This window comes from Aulonocara sp. 'chitande type north' Nkhata Bay, linkage group LG12 (assembly GCF_057382095.1).
Source record: "Aulonocara sp. 'chitande type north' Nkhata Bay isolate Kocher_YH1m ecotype deep benthic linkage group LG12, A_spYH_male_GT1.1, whole genome shotgun sequence".
In the NCBI taxonomy this organism is placed as follows: domain Eukaryota; kingdom Metazoa; phylum Chordata; class Actinopteri; order Cichliformes; family Cichlidae; genus Aulonocara; species Aulonocara sp. 'chitande type north' Nkhata Bay.
Window position 1 is genome coordinate 7,434,712 of NC_141355.1, and position 21,379 is coordinate 7,456,090.

Sequence of the window (21,379 nt, forward strand, 5' to 3'; positions counted from 1 at the left end):
GGGGTAAAGATGAGTGAGAGTGTAAATGGTGTGAAAGTGATGGGAGTTGTATACACTAACAAGCCAGATTCCATGACTGCCACTTGAAATCTTATTGAAGAAAACACATTCAGCTGATCCCACCTAAAATCAGTTCAGTTACCCTTCAGGTAACCTTCTTCTTTTCAATACTAAGATACTACATTTATGGATGAAAATAGTAAATACTGATGGTAGGCCTTCTTGAAATGAAATATTTACTACGTGAGTCCAAAACCTTTAAATTAATACTTTAAAAATGCCTGGAAAAAAGGTGTCAGAATAACGAAAATTCCAAATTGTGTGGTATTCTAGGCTGTATCCATATAGAGGTCAGGTAGAATAAATCAGAAACCCTCTAAATCTGCTCTGTTTCTGTTCATAAAGTCTAAAATCCTTGCATCTTATTTATAAGCACAGTCCCAGCTCATTTACCATGGCATGCTTATTGGGTTTATGTGGTCATGGGTCTAAAGCAGAATGAAGAGGCTTGGAAATTAGGCTTAGACACTCATAAGCAAATCAAAGGCCACAGAAAAAGTCTGGTGCACAGCAATGTGGTGAGGGAAATGGAACACTAAAGCAAAGGGGAGGATTCTATATTATAAACAATAAGATTATTTCAGAAATAAGAAATGTAGATAAAGCAGGGAAACAATACAAAAAAAGAATATTTTAACTTAGAATGAATCTTACTGGTCTGTGTGAACACTGTTAGGCTGAAAATGAGATCGCTATTTAGGCTAAAATGAACCTTAACCTCCAAAGACCTGAACTCTTCCACAGCATGCATTTTTAATTTCTCTTTGATATTTGGGCTGATTGGGACCTGATGAATGTAAAAACAAAGAATTATCAGCGTTTTGTTTTGTTTTTTTTACCTAATTTTTGTTTCTAAGAAAAATGAGAGCCACATATGAGGATATTCGCCCTCATATCCACATATGAGGATATTCGCCCTCATATCCACATATGAGGATATTCGCCCTCATATCCACATATGAGGATATGAGGATATTCGTTTAAAATTTTGATAGAACAGTACCAGTATAATGTCCTCATAAGTGGATATCAGGCCCTTGTAGAGCAAAATTGAGTATTTTGGTCTAAATAACCCAAAATGTGATGTCCACATATGTGGACGCCAGGTCCTAGGAGGTTGAAGTTGTGTGGACATGTTTAATGTTCTTTAAGAGACAGTATTTATGGGCGCAATAAAATACTGTATAAAATAGTTTCTTTTGTTTTGTATTAATTTTGTGTCTGTTTGTTTTTCCGTTTTTGTGTTTTGAGTCATTGGGTAGGATTTGTACAGACTGCGATCCACATTCCGAAGCAGAGGTGGCGCTAATGCAACCTCAACGATGACATAATCAACAACACAGGAGCCAACAGTGCAACGCTCTAGAGCGGAGGGAGAAGAAGAAGCATTCCATTTCGGGGTAAGCATGGCTGCTTCTGCTGGTTGTGATCATTACATTCGAAGCTGCTTATTGAAAGTGAGTAAAATGCTTTAAAAAATGTTCATACATTTGTCTTAAATATACGGTGCCAAGTTATAACTGTGCTATAACGATTATGTCGTCGGTATATCTCTGCTAGAGACGGTCATAGTTAGCTAGCTAGCTAGTTATTTAGTCTTCAGCCGGCAAACGTCGCTGTAACAGGGTTAAATAATAATAAATGTTTCAGACGGACGGCATGATTTTGCATAATATCTGCACGGCGTTGTTGAAGCGAGGGGCTTGAGAGTTTCTGGAGCTTTTCTCGCCTCTTTCCCTCCGGTCTTAGTCCTTCCCATCATAATTACGCGCGGAGGAGACAAGGAAGCCTGCTCCCTCTCACATTTGACAAATAGGAAAAATGAGAGTTTATGTATTTAGCGCAAAAGAGCACAAAACTGAATAGAATTTAAAATTGTTGCCTTCCTAATCGGTTGTACTTGGCCTTGACAGAAAACGTCAGGGGGGGTCAAGGAAAGGCGTGGGGAATTTATCATTTATTTTATATACGTTTTAATTACGTAACCTTTACACACTGTTTATATTTAAATCTTTTACATTGTGTCCAAATTTGATGTACAGATCTATTAAAAGTGTGTAAACAGCCTATCTGACGTTTGATAAGTTGATGACTCATCTTTATATTTTCAAACAGCAGGGAGAATGTACTTTTTTTTTTTTTTTTAGGTCTTGGAGCCAAAACGTCTGATGCCACACGATATCATGTCCTGTTTTACCTAACACGTGACATGACAAATATATTTTATCCTCATGTCCTCATTGCCAATTTTTAATTAATTACTTAAGGGGTGGTCAGGCTGTGTCATTAGTATGGAAGCTCTTCACTGTGAGCCAAGAACTTTATAACAGCACGCCTAATCAGACACTTGATTAGTAGCTGAACATGGACATGTTGGCTAAAGCTGTTCAGAGTTCAGTCAGCCAGCAGCCTGGGTATGAGAATCCAAACAGCTCCAGTTATCAGGGGAATTTATAAATGTTGTTTTGTTATATATCACTGGCTTTTGTTTGATAAGGTCAAATATGTCAAATAAAGGTGGGTGTACTGCAGCAAATTGTTATTTAATTATTTGTACTTCTTTCCAGTAGCAGGGCATTTTTTCAGTTGTTTAAGAGAGAGGGGCTTCTTGACTTACTGCTGTTCGGGAGAAATTTAAAGTTTATTCATATATACACATGCATATCATATTTTCAGACACACACATAATTTCCATGACAGTGCCAAGCTCCCTCTTGAACTTTGTCAGCACTGTTTAATAAAGAATTTTCAGAATAAGGATTACATTTAGGCACGTGCACACACACACACACACACACACACACACACACACACGCTTAGTGACTTATTGCTACAGCTACACAAACTGTGATAGGACTACTATATGGGCTCAAATTGTAGTCATAAATATTTTGTACTTGTAAATCAGGATTTTTATGTGTAAAAAGAATTTGTGTGTGTGTAAAACAGATTTGTGTGTGGACTTAGCCAAAAAATACATGTGAAACTCTGCACTCAAGTTTCAAGTTACAAGTATGAATTTTGACCCGTTTTTTTTTTTTTTGTTCCTTTCATCTGATTGGCCAATGTCATGTCAATCACAAATTTAACTATCCAATCAGAGAACAGGTGGGTTTGGCTATTGGAGGGGTGCTTTATGGAGCTTTAGGTCCTTGAAGGGAATAAATGCCCTTTTATTGAATATTTGAAGAACCAGCAAAGAAACCAGAAACTCTTTTAGAGGACATAAAGTCAGAGATAGAAAAGACAAGGAGCAGGTGCATCTAGTACAGGTAGAGCTGCTGCAAAAACACACAGAGCTCAGCAGCCAGCGCAACAAGTTCTGGATCCTTGGCTTTTAGTTAGCAGTTAGCATTAGCAGCACATCCTGCGTCCGATGTGAAAGGACCTTTATGCTGCGCACTGTGACTCACAGCCATGGTCCCGGGTCAGCCCTGACTTTGTGTTAAACTAATCCTAAAGTAATAATGGTATTTCTAACCACTGATATACCACAACTTTATCCTTTCAACAGCTACTGAAAGTTTGGGGACCTAGCTTGTATAGGATATTTATATAGAGATCCTCCAGCTTCAAACTGTATTACCCTTCAAGGACCTGCAGTTCAAAAAAGCGCCCCTCCGACAGCCAAACCCACCTGTTCTCTGATTGGATAGTTAAATTTGTGATTGACATGACATTGGCCAATCAGATGAAAGAAAGAAATACGGTTCAAAATTCGTACTTGTAACTTGAAACTTGAGTGCAGAGTTTCACACGTATTTTTTGGCTAAGTCCACACACAAATCTTTTTTATGCACACACAAATTCTTTTTACACATACAAATCCGGATTTGCAAGTACAAAATATTTATGACCACAATTTGAGCTCATACTACTATACCCATCCCTGTCTGTGCCCTGTGTAATCGCGTTTCTGCTGTACTGCAGGCACCTTGCTGCGGTAAACTGTACGTGTGTCGGCTGTGCCACGATGCAGAGGAGAACCACCAGATGGATCGATTCAAAGTCAGAGAGGTGCAGTGCTCAGCGTGTCTGACGGTGCAGCAGGTAACTGAGGAAAAGCTAGTTAACGTGTTTGAGCTCCACCGTCGGTTACAGCAGGACGTCTCGATGTCACCTTAGTGCTTGAGTTGTACTTTTGATTATGGTTAGCTCGGATGAAGGGAAAAAGCTGTACAAATGTTATACTTTTGTAGACACAGCAGACTTGTCAGCAATGTCATTTGCTGTTTGGGGAGTATTACTGCGACATTTGCCACTTGTTCGACAAAGACAAGAAGCAGTACCACTGTCAGCCCTGTGGAATCTGCAGGTAAGAAACTGATTCAATATATTTCATGTTTATAGTGTCTAAATATTTCTATGTGTAACTTTAGTAGTAATAATAGGGCTGCTCGATTATGGCAAAAATGATAATCACGATTATTTTCACTGAAATTGAGATCACGATTATTTGACGATATTTATTTCGTCCGCCAGAGCTTATATATTTTTTTTTTTACATGCTGTAGTGCCATTTGTGGGAGCATTTCACGTTGCTATACATCAATACAACTGTTATAGCCCATATTTTTAAAATGTGTATGTATTAAGCCCATAGTAACTACATTAATTGCAAAAAAGTGCAATAAACTACAAAAAAAAATTGAAAATCGTTTTTGTTTTGTTTTTTTACATATATTTCTACTTGGAGAAATTTAAGAGGTTTATCCCTCAAAACTTTAAATACAAAAAAGTTGCAAAAAATAGTTTACAACAACAGGAAATTTATTTTGAGTGTCTTCATAGTTTTATTTTTGGAGATACAGCAATTTTTATATACTGCAGGAAAAACAAAAAAACAATCCTATGATGCAAATTTGCAAAGAATGTGCATGTGCATCAAAATAAACTATTTCCAGCAGTGCAATTCGAGTTCTAAGGCCTACAAGTAAAAAAACTACATTTTCCGCGAAAATGACGTCACTTGCGATAGTTCGCGTCGCGTTCCTGCAAGCGCTTTTTATGCAATTTTTGCAAAGCTATATGTGGAAGGAAACCGTGACCTAGGACAAGCTGATGGCATAAGATGTAACTCCTCTGGTTTCATATGGAAAAAAATTTATTGTGCTAGCTTAGCGGTTCAGGTTCTACAGGGATTTAAAAATAGTTATACAAAACGAGCATGCTGCTCTGACCGGCTTTAAAGGGTTAAGAATAACAATGTATTGAATAATGACTTTAAAAAATAATATAAAATAGTGTGCAAATACTGATAACAGTGCAAATGTTTGCAATATAAGAAATAAATGAAAAATGTGAACTTTGCAGTGTTGCTCTGTGGTGCAGCTACGACACCATAGCAAAGTTTACACACTGTGTCTACTTGATCCACATCTGACTCCGCGAACCCATAATGTTTCCACACCACTGAAGTTTTTTTTCTTTACCTTTCTTTTCAACCAACGGCAGTCACTCTCCTCTCCAAATAACTTCTGCTTACCTTTCCGAGCTTGCCTCGGGTCCTCTTAATTGTTGTGACGGGTGTTCGAAATGCAGAGCAGTGCGCTTGATTTGCCACACGGAGCAGCGCGAGAGTAAAGCATGAGGGAGGGGCTAATAATCGGCTCAGTCATTTTTAATGATCGTTGAAAGCCCAGATCGTAATCGTGATTAAAATTCGATTAATTGAGCAGCCCTAAGTAATAATGATACGGGTACTGGGGAAATGTCTTCTTAACGTTCCCCACAAAATTTTCCCATTTTTCTTAATTCATTAAGAAACTGTCAGAGATAAAAATCACAGTGTTGTGTTATCATGCTGATATTTCACTGTTCCCGAAACACGTGATGGCAAAATTTGTCATTTAGTGAGTTTTCAAATGTGCCTCTACAGGATTGGGCCCAGAGAGAAGTACTTTCACTGCGAGAAGTGCAATTTGTGTTTAGCTCAGGATCTGCAAGGAAACCACAAGGTGACTATCGCTGTGTTCCTGACTCGCCTACATCTATCTGTATGTTGAGCCCTCACAGTTTTAATTTCCCTTTATTTTCTATGTTTCAGTGTGTTGAAAATGTTTCAAGGCAGAACTGTCCTGTCTGCATGGAGGTAACAGCATTAATAGGATAGAAGGCGAGGAGAATGGTGGCTCTTTTTTTAATCTGTTTTCTCCAGAGTTTAATATATATTTCTTTCTTTTTTTTAATGTTTTTTAATGCAGGATATTCACACATCCAGGATTGGAGCTCACGTTCTTCCATGTGGCCATCTTCTACACAAGTAGGATTCCTTACTCTCTGGATACTGTCAGTTCAGGGTTATGGGGTTTAATAGTGTATTTTTTAATTTCTACCAGTGGCACAAAATGATATTTAAAAAAACACACTGGGCATTTTTCCCACTTCCAACACAAAAAGTCTTTCACATCTTAATCTTTAATAATGACTGATTTTACTTTACTGGAATTAGTCCTGTTAGACTGATTTGGTGACTTATCCAGTTTTTTTTCTGTGTGAAATATCTCACCTACACGACTATGCTGGTGGAAAAATAGTTACAGTCTAATATCAAAATCAGGTCAACACTCCTGTTTCTCCTGTTTGCTGCTGCTGATAGTTCAGTGTCGCTGCTCACACACACACACGCACAAATTAACTTGAAAGCATCCAGAAGTCTCTGGAAAATTTATGACAGAAAACTATAGTGAAGCACACTCCATTTATTATTGTGACTCTTTTAATAATATGAATGTTTAATGCATGTGTAGGGAAATGAATCACAGATATTTGAGTAGGATCAGGCACCTATCTGACCAAAATGTCAAATAGGTGCCTGATTGCAACACTGTCAGTTTGACAGTATCTGTTCACAGACAAACACATAGTACTCAAAACTACCTTTGTAGTATATCCTGCTGCCACAGTCTCCAAGAACACAATTTTGCAGTAATGACAAAACAGACTCAGCACTGACAAACTGACTGCAGATTAAAATATCTTCACGATCTATTGTGACATAATAGTAACAATGCGTTTGTTCACCCTCTTCTACAGGACCTGCTTTGATGACATGATCAGAACAGGGTATGTTTAATGAACTCCTTTTTCTGGTAAAATAAGATGTTGTTGTAATTAAGGGACCGGGTTATAGTCTGCTTTTTGCCCCTCAGCCGTAAAAGGCTGACGGAGTATTGTTGTCGCCCTGCTAAGCATGCAGGATGTGTCGACACAAGTTTGTAAACGAGACCATGTAAGATTTTGAAATTGATACAGTAGTTCCATCTACTAAAAAATCTCAGATAAGTTTGAATCTCAGTGACCTTGACGTCAAGGTCAGAGGTCAGGTTTTTGTGCAGGCTTCTGTAATTTGTAAAAGCTTGTCCAATCTACCTGGTATAGAGCAAAAACGGTTTCTGATCAGCTTTTTAAAGGCTACATTGTGGCAATGTAGGGATTTTTGTGTCCTCTTATTTGATTGCTGGTGGCCTTCCATATGATTGTTTTTTTCCCTCCCCTGTGTTTGTTTCAGAGCTTATCGCTGCCCACTGTGCATGCACAGTGCTTGTGACATGCAGAACCACTGGAAGGAGATAGATAAAGAGATCGCTCAGTCACCAATGCCCACTGAGTACCAAGGAGCAATGGTCAAAGTAGGCCTTCGATAACACAATAAAATGCTGGTGCATTTATCTAAATGTGAATATGAAACCGATATTTGTTCTGTTTGATGATTTATTTTTATTTTTTTAATGTCCTTACTGCAGATTATGTGTAACGACTGCCAAGCTCACTGTACGGTGCCTTTCCATGTGCTGGGAATGAAGTGCACCAGCTGCGGCTCGTACAACACAGCGCAGGATGGAGGACTCATCCAGCTGCAGCAGCCCGAGCAGAACATGGAGCCACAGCAGCACGATCAACAGTAGCTTCCACACAACATTAAGAGTACATGCTTGACCAAAACCGAAGGCATGTGATGTAGTAACGAGCATCTAGGGTAAAGCTAGACTGAGCCGGCTTCTCCAGTTTGTACATACAAAAATGTATTTATCTATTTTCCCTACCTGCTAACGTTCATCGTGGATGGAATTTTTCCCAGGATCCACTTGGTGGGAATCACTGGATAGGATCACCATACTTACAAAGAAAGACAATTTAGAAGCATAGTCCGTATGACCTGCATGTTTATAGGAGGCGGCACGATTGAATCATTCAAAGCCACGCAGGTGATGGTGACAGTGGTGTGCAGTTGTGGTTAGTTAGCCTGATACATCTGGTGTATGTGCCATAAATCTTATTTAAATGATCTGAGTAAGATAAAGTGTTAACTAATGTGTGTTTGTCATTGGCATTGGTCAGCCTGTGCTGTTACTTGCATAGTCTCCCTGTTAGTCAGATATTTAACAGATGGCATTGTTTCTTCATTAGAGTTCTAAATACATATTTTAGTTTATCATTGTGGATCCCTCTCTCTATGATTTTTAGTTGGAACTTGCTACAAGGGTTGAAAATGGTTTATTGTATAAAATTCTAGTTCAAATCATGCATATCTTAAAAAAAGGCTCATTATATATAAACTTGATGATCTATCTTTAAAGCTTTGTCTTTAAAGCTGTCATCAAACCCCACTTATAATTGTAAAATACTATATGTGCAATCTGAAATTTAAAAAACTAAATTACATACAAATGGAAATATATGTGAATTAAATTTAGATGGCTTTGCAATGCTCCACAGCTAGCCAACATCCTGTATAATTTCTGTTGTGCCCACAGACTGTATATTAAAGAAAGATGCATGTAACCTCAAAGATTTCAAAAGCGGAGTCTGTGAGGAAGTGCCTTGAATTTGCTTTCTTTCTACTGACCAGCAGGGGGCGACGTCTGTTTGCAAAAAGAAGTCAGACTGCAAAAACATCAAGACAGCAGCTGCCAAAATGCTGAGGATGAGACTTCGGTCTTTTATATACAGTCTGTGGTTGTGGCTGCTGTGATAAATGGCCCTTGATTATTTTTGCATGTTTTCCCCTTGCAGGTATCAGGTTTGCTGAACTGTACTCTGACTGTACCACTGTTCAAAAGTTGAATAAAGAAACGAACTAATTTTTGCCTCTTTTTTTATTAAAACCACCTTATAGAACATCACATCAGTTTTTTTTTATCACACTGTTCACCAAAACGCAGCAAACCTTCACCATCTTATCCAGGAGGGTCACCTCTTCACCCTCACATGGAAGAAGTAATCTGATTGGCATGGTGGTATGTGATTCAGCAACACTAAAATAATATTCATTTCTTCAGTAAGAAGTGTGTGTTTCTAAAAAAAGCTAAAAAATTCTCAGTTATCGACTGGGAATGAAGAGATTATAAATATATTCGAGAATGCATAGCTCCCCCTCGTGGAGGGAATTCAGCTGGAAGAATGTATTTCGTTATTTTATTACCCCAGCCCAAAAATCCAATTATTCTCAGAACACAACATGCTGGAGGCATTGTGGACATGCAACAGCAAATCATTTTCAAATTTTTTGGGAAGGTCCCCGTGTGGTTCCATTTTGGAAGGAAATACATAAGGTCATGGAAACAATCTTCCAAAAGAAAATACAATTTCATTTTGCATTATTGTACCTAGGCAACCTAGAGAGTCTTAATCTATGCAAACCGGATAAGTATTTGTTCAGTGTGCTGTCGGTAGCTTGCAAAAAGGCCATAACTGGCCTTTGGATTAAAGAGGATATTCCTACCATAGATGAATGGATTGATGTGATATATAATATTTTTGTTATGGAAAGAATAACTTTTAGGCTAAAGTGCCAGGCGGACTCTTTTGAAGAATATTGGTTGAAATGGTTGAAATATGTACAAAATGGGAGTCCCGATTTTGTATAATGTCATTGTATTTCTTGGTTTGTTTATTCTTGTGTTTTGTTTGGTCTTGTTTTGGTCCGTTTGTCTCTTCTGTTGTTGTTCGGTTTGGTTTTGCTTTCCCCCTCACGGTGATTAAATTGAATTTGTTGTATATGTCGTATAAATAAGAAAACTAATAAAACATAAACTAAAAAAAAAAAAAAAAGAAGTGTGTGTTTCTGTCGTCATTATTTTGCGCGTCGGGAGTGAGAACGGGTTGATTTCACTCACATGTGCTGTACCAGTGTACCTGCACATGTGATGTGCAGGTACACATCACATGTGTACCTGTGATGAGTTTGAACTCTCAAATCAAATCACTTATTGTCACTCACATGTGCTGTACCAGTGTACCTGCACATGTGATGTGACAATAAGTGATTTGATTTGAGAGTTCAAACTCACTGCTGTAATAACTTATAATGATTAATATAATAACTAGAATATTGGCCACATATATTTACACTGACTTTAGTCTCATGAACAATATTAACTAATTGTTCAGGGCCCTAGAGTGCGACCAATTTGGTCTTGTGATAATAACAGAAACAGATCCATCTATGTCATTATCTTTGAGCTTTTAAACTTAACATAATTATAAAAATATGAGTATAAAAGGTGTTAAAACTCTGATGCCATCTTGGAATACTGCACTTTGTTCATGTCAATACACGTCTTCATTGAAGTAAACACACAGAGCAATTAATATATATTTTTAAATATAATTTTTCTTTATTTTAATTAGCAAATTACAAATAAAAAAACAACCCACCTAACAACCCCAACAATCAAGTGATTCCCTATGAGCAACGGTGGACAGGAAAAACTCCCTTTTAACAGGAAGAAACCTGTGACAGAGCCAGGCTCAGTGTGGGGCAGTCTTCTGTCATGGCTGGTTGGGAGGTGAGGGCAAAATAAAGCTGAACATAAATGAGAGCACAGTATAGTTATTATGTCAAGATAAGCCAATCAAGGTGGACAGGTAAGCTGCACCGAGGATGGTGCCCGTTATGGCAAGACCTATGCCTACACCTAGACGTAGGTTGCCAAGGGCACTCTGTGGTGCTTTCTCACGCCTCCTTTCAGTCGCATTCTCTTCAATTAGTGCACTCAACTCCCATTCAAGTTTCTCCATCCTAGCATTAATCCTTCTATTTTGCTCTATGAGGAGCTCTAGGCGCTGAGCTATTCTCTCCATTGGATCACTTTGGGGCTGCTGCAGGGACAAGGTCCAAAACGGCGGTACCTGCTCCACGTCACGGGTTCTATTTATGGACTCACCTGGCAACTTTAGTGATGTCACTGCTGATGTCACAAATCGTCGTCATAAATACACATTCGTTAACCGTTTATTAATAGGACCTTTGAGCTCAACGGTAATTAATTAGTAGTGGAAATAATTTCTGGTAGCATCACAGAAATGTAGCACTGACAATAATATTGTATGCTGTAATCGTACTGGGCAATTAGTGATACAAAACAACTATTTTATCCTGTGAATAAAAGTATATGTTTTTGTCAATATACCATGGTAATAACAGAAGCGAAACGCAATATTGTGTCAGGACAATTCACTATTTATGCACAATAAATAAAGGAGCATTTGCTGTTGCATGTCCACAATGCCAATGGATTTTTGGGCTGGGGTAATAAAATAACGAAATACATTCTTCCAGCTGGATTCCCTCCACGAGGGGGAGCTTGTTACTGATCACTGCTGCCTACAAATCCCATCCCATTCCTCTCCTGTTAAGAATAGATTGCTCTCTGTTTCCCATCTTCCTTTAACATATCTTGTATCATGACCCCGTAGATGGATCAGTGAACAATATAATTTGTAAATGACTTTTTGATAGGGTCCATCTCTATATGCATTCTCGAATATATTTATAATCTCTTCATTCCCAGTCGATAACTGAGAATTTTTTAGCTTCTTTTAGAAGCACACACTTCTTACCGAAGAAATTAATATTATTTTACAGTGTTGCTGAATCACATACCACCATGCCAATCAGATTACTTATTCCATGTGAGGGTGAGGAGGTGACCCTCCTGGATAAGATGGTGAAGGTTTGCTGCGTTTTGGTGAACAGTGTGATAAAAAAAAAACTGATGTGATGTTCTATAAGGTGGTTTTAATAAAAAAAGAGGCAAAAATTAGTTCGTTTCTTTATTCAACTTTTGAACAGTGGTACTAACCCTAAGCCTAACCCTAGCCCCTAACCCTAACCCTAAAGGTTTGCTGCGTTTTGGTGAACAGTGTGATAAAAAAAAACTGATGTGATGTTCTATAAGGTGGTTTTAATAAAAAAAGAGGCAAAAATTAGTTCGTTTCTTTATTCAACTTTTGAACAGTGGTGCTAACCCTAACCCTACTAACCCTAACTGATGTGATGTTCTATAAGGTGGTTTTAATAAAAAAAGAGGCAAAAATTAGTTCGTTTCTTTATTCAACTTTTGAACAGTGGTGCTAACCCTAACCCTACTAACCCTAGCCCTAGCCCCTAGCCCCTTACCCTAGCAGGTAAACGGCACCGAGGATGGTGGCCGTTATGGGAAGAGGTAGAACTAGACCTACACCTAGAACTAGACCTACGTTCATTGTTAGGTTGGTAATGTCACTCATTGCTTTCTCACACCTTACACGCCTCTGTTCCTTCCTCAACTCTCTTACAAGGTTGTCTATCCTATCATTAATCACTATGCGTTCCTCTATGAGGAGCTCTAGGCGCTGAGCTATTCTCTCCATTGGATCACTTTGGGGCTGCTGCAGGGACAAGGTCCAAAACGGCGGTACCTGCTCCACGTCACGGGTTCTATTTATGGACTCACCTGGCAACTTTAGTGATGTCACTGCTGATGTTGTCACTGTTGGTGTGACCTCATGACTCATTCATGCTATCTGAACTGTGGTGTAATTATGAGGTCACAGGGGGATGTGACACAACAGAGAGATGAATCTGGCATTGATATTTGACATCACACCAGAGAGATGAATCTGGCATTGATATTTGACATCACAACAGAGAGATGAATCTGGCAGTGATATATAATGCCATATATCAAATGATCACTATGGCATTACTGAGAGTTGAAAAACTGTCTAAAGTCTTTCATCTTTAATAAAATGATCAGCGTTCTGCTCTACCAGGTGTAACAATTGAGTTTAACATCCAGGCATCCATGAAAACGGAATTTATGACATTTAACGGAGTCACGGGTTCTATTTATGGACTCACCTGGCAACTTTAGTGATGTCACTGCTGATGTTGTCACTGTTGGTGTGACCTCATGACTCATTCATGCTATCTGAACTGTGGTGTAACTGTGGTGTAATTATGAGGTCACAGGGGGACGTGAATTTATTCACAAAGTTGATAGAGAGTTTGGGTCATAACTCAAAGACGCAATGATGCAGTCAAATAATTTGGAATTAAATATCTCTGTCAGGGCGCCCCAGGGTGGCTGTGGCTACAATGTAGCTTGCCGTCACCGGTGTGTGAATGGGTGGATGACTGGATATGTAAGGTGCTTTGGGGTCCTTAGGGACTAGTAAAGCGCTATACAACTACAGGCCATTTACCATCTGTAAATTACAACATTTAGAGGGTTCTGACATCACAGTCATCTTTCTGACATCACATCCAGTCTCTCTGCTGTGATGTCAAATATCAATGCCAGATTCGTCTCTCTGCTGTGATTCAAAATATCAAATAACAAAAACTAAACTAAACTAGCAAATAGTTTAGTTTAACTCCACTGTGGATGAGTTGGTGTGTTTTTAGGTAACCCTTCAAGGAAAAAGACTTTCCACACAAGTCACAGCTGAACGGTCTCTCTCCAGTGTGGATAGGGTTGCCAACTCCCTGAAAAATAAATAAGGGACACCTCGTGGCCAGGGCCGGGCGACCCAGTTGTCTTCACCCTTCCCAGTGTGGTGAATTTTCTAGCTCTTTTTTTGTGTGTGAAATTATTTTTTTAACCATTTGACTTGAATTTGATTTAAGTAGATGTGTATTCTTTGTGATATGAACACATGTGAAACAAATGATCATTTAGCCATTTATTTTTAGCTCAAAATGACAACATTAACACATAAAATAGGTCTCTTTCTTAAACAGAAGCCTGTCATGCTTAACTTTTGAGAATATAAGTAAATCTTTCTTTAAAAGAACTTTGTCCTGCTTAACTTAAAATAATAGAAAACAATAGAAAGAAAAATATTCTTGTAACAGTGCACATTTAGTGCATTTAGTACAATTGGCTTCAGCTGAGGTATTATTTCAGCTTTTCTAATGCTAATCAGCTGCTCCCGTTTGAAAACCCGCTTGTTCCCATGATTACGCATCTTAACTCATCATCATTATTCATCTATGTATTACTTTTATGTATTAGTCATCTATTTGTTGTAATCATCTATCCTTGCAGTCGTTTATTACACAAAATAAATTATATTATCACACTTCTGGCCACATAGCGCTGATATTCACTGCACATGCCCATATTAACTTTTTCCAGCCAGGTGTTTTCCTTTTCCCATTCTTCCCTTTCTCTGAGGGGAACAAACATTGCTGCTCTAACGCTGGGCTCACACTGTGCGGTTTTAGGCCCATTTTGAGCCGATTTTTGAGTGATCGGACCGATTTTGGCCTTCATCGTGCGTCGTGTAGTATACGTGGGGTAACGAGAAGTGATTAACACCTCACGACCAGCTCCCGATCATCAATCGCTCGTGAGCCGCTCACACTGCTCGCGCGCAAACACGTAAACGCCGTGAAAAAGATGGCGCAGCACGGCTGTGCAGCGTGTGATCTGGACACAAGCGATGGAGGCACAACTTGTAGAACTTTGAAAAGCTCATCCGAGCCTTTTCGATGTGGCCTCACAAAATTATCACGACCACAACAACCGTGAAAATAGTTGGATCTACATCGCTGCTAAATCACAGCTGCCTGATCATGTTTTTCATTAGCAATTTAGCAAAGTTGATGGTGGTGGTGTGTCTGTGTGAGTGAGAGACAGAGAGAGCGAGCGACAGATTTTCTGTTATAACCTTAATTTTATGGACGCACAGTGTGAGCACTCAGGTCGCATCAGAGCATCGGGCGGTATAGTGTGAGACCTGCATCGTGACCTACCAACTTCTAACCCCTGCGAGTCAATCGTGCAGTTTGAGCAGGAGCTGAATAACGCGACTGAAAAAATCGCACAGTGTCTGCCCAGCTTTAGGTGTACTGTCGTCCGAGACTTGCACCGCAGTGACGGCGTTTGTTTCCCTGTTGGCCATGCTTCTTGTTGTGGTCATCTGTTGTCTTCCGGTATTTTCTCCGTAAGCGACCTTTCCTCGACCAATGAGATGAGCAGTAATCTGAATTGTCATACTCGAATTGTCATAAGTGTGCTGTCAGCTCATTGGTCACAAAGCAGGAGAGGGGCTGGGAATTATGTTTTCAAACAAAGCGTTAATTCCATAAACATTTATAGACTACTTTTGATTCTCACTGTATTACGGGACAAAGTGCGTCCCTTATTAGCTCAATACGGGACGTGTACTTTTGTTTCTAAATACGGGACGATTCCGTATTTTAAGGGACGGTTGGCAACCCTACTGGTAGGGTGGACCTAGCTGTGTCGTAGCTGTGTCGCTAGCGGTCACGTAGCACATCATTATATACCAGCTAGCCAAACTTCAGTAACCCCACAAACATCACTGCTGTTTAGTTTTCTGTCTTCATTTATGCTGGAAGTGATAGCAGAGTTGTACGTTTTAATTTGTTTCCAAAACCCTGCAGTCAGGACATGGTATATTGTATTCAGATAGAAGCTAGCGAGCTAACTCCCTGCTAACTTCTAACTCCGTTAAATGTCATAAATTCCGTTTTCATGGATGCCTGGATGTTAAACTCAATTGTTACACCTGGTAGAGCAGAACGCTGATCATTTTATTAAAGATGAAAGACTTTAGACAGTTTTTCAACTCTCAGTAATGCCATAGTGATCATTTGATATATGGCATTATATATCACTGCCAGATTAATCTCTCTGTTGTGATGTCAAATATCAATGCCAGATTCATCTCTCTGGTGTGATGTCAAATATCAATGCCAGATTCATCTCTCTGTTGTGATGTCAAATATCAATGCCAGATTCATCTCTCTGTTGTGTCACATCCCCCTGTGACCTCATAATTACACCACAGTTCAGATAGCATGAATGAGTCATGAGGTCACACCAACAGTGACAACATCAGCAGTGACATCACTAAAGTTGCCAGGTGAGTCCATAAATAGAACCCGTGACGTGGAGCAGGTACCGCCGTTTTGGACCTTGTCCCTGCAGCAGCCCCAAAGTGATCCAATGGAGAGAATAGCTCAGCGCCTAGAGCTCCTCATAGAGGAACGCATAGTGATTAATGATAGGATAGACAACCTTGTAAGAGAGTTGAGGAAGGAACAGAGGCGTGTAAGGTGTGAGAAAGCAATGAGTGACATTACCAACCTAACAATGAATGTAGGTCTAGTTCTAGGTGTAGGTCTAGTTCTACCTCTTCCCATAACGGCCACCATCCTCGGTGCCGTTTACCTGCTAGGGTAAGGGGCTAGGGGCTAGGGCTAGGGTTAGTAGGGTTAGTAGGGTTAGGGTTAGCACCACTGTTCAAAAGTTGAATAAAGAAACGAACTAATTTTTGCCTCTTTTTTTATTAAAACCACCTTATAGAACATCACATCAGTTTTTTTTTTTATCACACTGTTCACCAAAACGCAGCAAACCTTCACCATCTTATCCAGGAGGGTCACCTCCTCACCCTCACATGGAATAAGTAATCTGATTGGCATGGTGGTATGTGATTCAGCAACACTGTAAAATAATATTCATTTCTTCGGTAAGAAGTGTGTGCTTCTAAAAGAAGCTAAAAAATTCTCAGTTATCGACTGGGAATGAAGAGATTATAAATATATTCGAGAATGCATATAGAGATGGACCCTATCAAAAAGTCATTTACAAATTATATTGTTCACTGATCAATCTACGGGGTCATGATACCTATTAATAAACGGTTAACGAATGTGTATTTATGACGACGATTTGTGAGACTGGTAAACTTATGATACGTACGATGGTCTTTCGTTCTACACGGTGAATTTCAAGGTCCTGTACCCATCCGTCGGTAAACTGTACCTGGGCTTGTTGCAGTGACCTGAAGTTACTAAACTTCAGGAGTGTATGGACTCACTCAAAGAACCGTATAATTATAAATCTGAGCGTGGTGAAAGTTGGGCAGCACGCTAACGTATTTTGTCCTTCTGTGTGCTCATAAGGGTCTGACACTTTCACTGGTTTGATTTTTTTCCTCGTATCTTTTCTTTGACTTTTCATTAAGTCTGTCTTTGTACGGACCAGCATTGTTCTCCTTCGTTTTGTACATACCTTTTTGGGGGGGAAAGAAAAAGCAAGAATTTATTGGAACCGAAGAATGAACGTTTTGCGGTGCTGAAAATGGTTGGATTTGATGCAGTACTTGGATTGTTTTGCCACGAGTTACCGGCATGCAATGCGCGAAAGTCACGTGGTCTGTCAATCTCTATAGCCAAACCCCTCCACGAACTCACTAAGAAGTATGCCTGTCCGCCTGGCACTTTAGCCTAAAAGTTATTCTTTCCATAACAAAAATATTATATATCACATCAATCCATTCATCTATGGTAGGAATATCCTCTTTAATCCAAAGGCCAGTTATGGCCTTTTTGCAAGCTACCGACAGCACACTGAACAAATACTTATCCGGTTTGCATAGATTAAGACTCTCTAGGTTGCCTAGGTACAATAATGCAAAATGAAATTGTATTTTCTTTTGGAAGATTGTTTCCATGACCTTATGTATTTCCTTCCAAAATGGAACCACACGGGGACCTTCCCAAAAAATTTGAAAATGATTTGCTGTTGCATGTCCACAATGCCTCCAGCATGTTGTGTTCTGAGAATAATTGGATTTTTGGGCTGGGGTAATAAAATAACGAAATACATTCTTCCAGCTGAATTCCCTCCACGAGGGGGAGCTTGTTACTGACCACTGCTGCCTACAAATCCCGTCCCATTCCTCTCCTGTTAAGAATAGATTGCTCTCTGTTTCCCATCTTCCTTTAACATATCTTGTATCATGACCCCGTAGATTGATCAGTGAACAATATAATTTGTAAATGACTTTTTGATAGGGTCCATCTCTATATGCATTCTCGAATATATTTATAATCTCTTCATTCCCAGTCGATAACTGAGAATTTTTTAGCTTCTTTTAGAAGCACACACTTCTTACCGAAGAAATGAATATTATTTTACAGTTATTATTTCACTCATGTCTGTCCCGTCTGTAACATCTGAAAATAAAATATAATAAATAATAAAAACAAAGATCGACCAAATAAAAAAAAAAAAACAAAAAAAAAAAACACACTCATTTTACTAAACAGTTCACCGGATTTGAGACAAACATTTAATCAGTTTAATTTTCAGCTGTTTATTAATTTATTTATTGTGACTGTACTTTTGTTATTGCAACAGCTTTAGATGTGTTTATTGTATATATACAGCATATACATTAGCACCATTTTTTCCCCCCTATTTGCCAAGGTTGAGGGCAAAGTAAAAGCCATGTGTAGTTAGGACATCTATATAAGTATCAAGTCAAGGTTGTGTATATGTACAGCCATAGTGTGGTCTGTCCTGGTCACCTAGGCTGAACTCAAACTTAAATGAACAACAATTTCTGTGTTCTGTTGGGGATCAAATGCTGTCTCCTCTAGGTGGATCTGGCTCAGCAGTTGTGACCTGGAAAGTGAAACAGACAGGACCACCATCTAGTGTTGTTCCAATAGGGAGTATCAGTGGTGGGGCTGTAGGTGTTGGTTGGATGACACATGTAGGAAAGGGTGGAGTGACACCCTGGGTGGATCCTTGGTATGTGGTAATGACTTGTGGTTGAATTGTACCTATGACTACACCAGTCTCTGAAAGCCCTGAAGGATGCGTGTTTGGTAGAATGTGGGTAGGGTTAACAGCGTTAACAGAGTCCTTTGTGGGACCAGAATTGGGCACATCTAAAGAAACATCAACGCTCATCGCAGTATGAGACGGATCTGGCACAAGTTGTAAAGCATCTGGGTCAGCAGAGGTTTGTGGGTCTTCAGGAGAAGTGGCCAGAGAAGGTCCTGCATCTGCAGAGGGAAGCGGTGCTGCATCCAGGGGGTTCTCTGTAGCATCCGGCGTATTTGACTGCAGGGTTTCCTGTGAAGACCTATCATTAGTGGTGGTCTCTTCTGATGAACTGGATTCACTGGACTCTGATGACTTGGGTGAATCCTCACTTTCTTTCAGATGGACCTGTTTTATAATGAAACTGTCACAAATCCACCAATCTTTGCTATACAGTGGGAAAATGTAGCAGTAAAGTAGTATAGCTACTCACTGGTTTAGCTGTCACTAGAGTCACCATGAGGACAGCGCAAAGGGTGGCCCTCAGGACTGCCATTGCTGTCCTTCCTGTATTTGCTGAAACAAACTAAAAGAACCATATTGGTAAACTGGTAGTGTGTACATCGAGAGACAAACAGAGTACCTTCTTCTTGGTTCAGTTAAAAATGATTTCCACCTCAAATATTGTTAAAAAAGACATTTCTGGAATCATGTTTGTAGTGGCACAGATCTTTTTTCTTTTTTGGGGGGAGGGGTTGATTTACATTTAAATTTGTCAACCCTTTGCTAACATTGCCTTTAACTGTCTCAAGCATAAAATTCATTAAGTTTTAAATGAGGGTATTGCTGCATCCACTAATCTATTACTATTTGAAGGAATTAAAGAGTAACACAAGTAAACATTTTAGAATTCAATTTAAATGCATTATTGAATGTTAGTAAAGTTGTTCAACATCTTGAACTACAACAAGTTCAGTAAAGTGAAATGCTAAGTTATGATTGAGAACCTACCTTAATGGTCGAGTGTCCTCACCATAGAAACGCTCCAGACTGATTACAGTAAATTCTCACTTCTGCTCAGTCCTCAGCAAACAATAGAACATCTGGGTTGGCCTTCTTTTTATATAGCCGTGGAAATGTGTGGGTACCGGGCCATCATTGGGTTCCTGTTCCTGGCAATATATTATGCACTGTAGTGCTGATTCCTAAAACCATGAAAGCTAAATCACCAAACACCCCCAGCTAAACTGAAATGACAGATCGCTAAAAATTCTAGGACAATGGTTGTAGAAGAATAAGTCCACCAGAAGTGCCTATTCATAAGCACAGTAAACATGTGTTTTGTGGTATTGGTTTAAACAATGGTTTAGAATTTAAATAGATGTAAAATACCTAAGGAATTTTAGACAAAGTTTCATGCATAGTGTTTGCACTGAGTGCAAAAGTACTAACGTGATTTGGATTGTTTTGATGTTCCATAGTATTAATTAAATATCCAGTGTCTCCGCAGACACTGAAACAACATATTCTATATGGACACCGTTTTGTCTCCCTGTGTTTTACAGAACAGTCAAATAAGACAATTCAGGTGAGTAAGGATCACTGCAATTCATTGTTTCCTAGCTGATTGTGACATCACCACGAAGACTACAAAGCCTTGCAGAGTGTCTGTCCACAAGTGTTACAAACCATATGTCTCCTAAATACCTAAATAAAACATTAATCATGATAACAATAATAGCTTCAACTGTGTGCCATGACACTTAAAAGTGACATTTCTGATCATTTACAGTCCTCTGTAGTCTTAAGCCACCACTCATTTCTTTGTTTTGCATACAGTGAGCCAGACTAGTAATTTTTAAAATGTGATCTCTAGCAAAAGTTCGAGGTTTTCTGAAGGAGTTCCATTTGCTGCTTTTCCCCACTCAATTTTAGTTCAGTATCTGTCCATTTTTAGAAGATTTTTTGTTTCCTTAGCTACGAGCCATTCAAGAGTTGAAAACACCTACACAACAGAAAATGTGGAAAAATACCAGTTTTGTTGTATTGTAAGGCACATTGTTACTAACAGCTTGTTGCCCCCCCCCAAAAAAAGTAATTTCTTTAGTTGAATCTACAAAAATAAAATGCTAAGGACAAAAGTTTGAGAGGCGTACATTGTAGTTTTGCAACAAAAAGCTGCTAGCCAGAAACTGGACATAAATCAACATGGTGTGTGACGATGAAAAATGGAAGGAACTGGAGGAGAAAAAAGTGAAAGACCAAAGAAGCCAATCTTTAAAGAAGAAAAGTCTGAGGTATGCCAAATTATACAAGTGGACAGGGAAAATCTGACAATATTCATCAATGAGTGACAAATCAAACTGCTGTCAATGTGTATGCTGGTAGTAAGGAGAAGAGTACAACAGTGTTTGTAAAACAGAGGCTCTGTCATGGTTTCGTGCTACATTTCAGCCAGTGTT

At 39.1% G+C, this 21,379-nt stretch overlaps 1 protein-coding gene and 1 long non-coding RNA gene across 3 annotated transcripts; one reads left to right on the forward strand and one right to left on the reverse strand.

Moving 5' to 3' along the window:
* Window positions 1-1,178: 1,178 nt before the first annotated feature.
* rchy1 (ring finger and CHY zinc finger domain containing 1) lies at window positions 1,179-11,880 on the forward strand. 2 transcript variants are annotated; one of them, XM_086313395.1, is made up of 9 exons: window positions 1,179-1,517; window positions 3,991-4,110; window positions 4,260-4,375; window positions 5,939-6,017; window positions 6,107-6,151; window positions 6,264-6,322; window positions 7,096-7,125; window positions 7,571-7,691; window positions 7,806-11,880. In XM_086313395.1, the coding sequence occupies exons 1-9, from the start codon at window positions 1,467-1,469 to the stop codon at window positions 7,965-7,967; spliced, it is 783 nt and encodes a 260-aa protein (XP_086169521.1). In that variant the 5' UTR covers window positions 1,179-1,466; the 3' UTR covers window positions 7,968-11,880. The 2 variants fall into 2 exon arrangements, with proteins under 2 accessions (XP_086169521.1, XP_086169522.1); XM_086313396.1 differs by having other exon boundaries at window positions 1,181-1,460.
* Window positions 11,881-18,411: 6,531 nt separating this feature from the next.
* Window positions 18,412-20,140, reverse strand: LOC147316845 (uncharacterized). Its single transcript, XR_015131748.1, has 3 exons — window positions 19,929-20,140; window positions 19,411-19,503; window positions 18,412-19,325 (listed from the first exon to the last, which is right to left on the reverse strand). It is a non-coding gene; the product is annotated as an uncharacterized LOC147316845 (long non-coding RNA).
* Window positions 20,141-21,379: the final 1,239 nt, after the last annotated feature.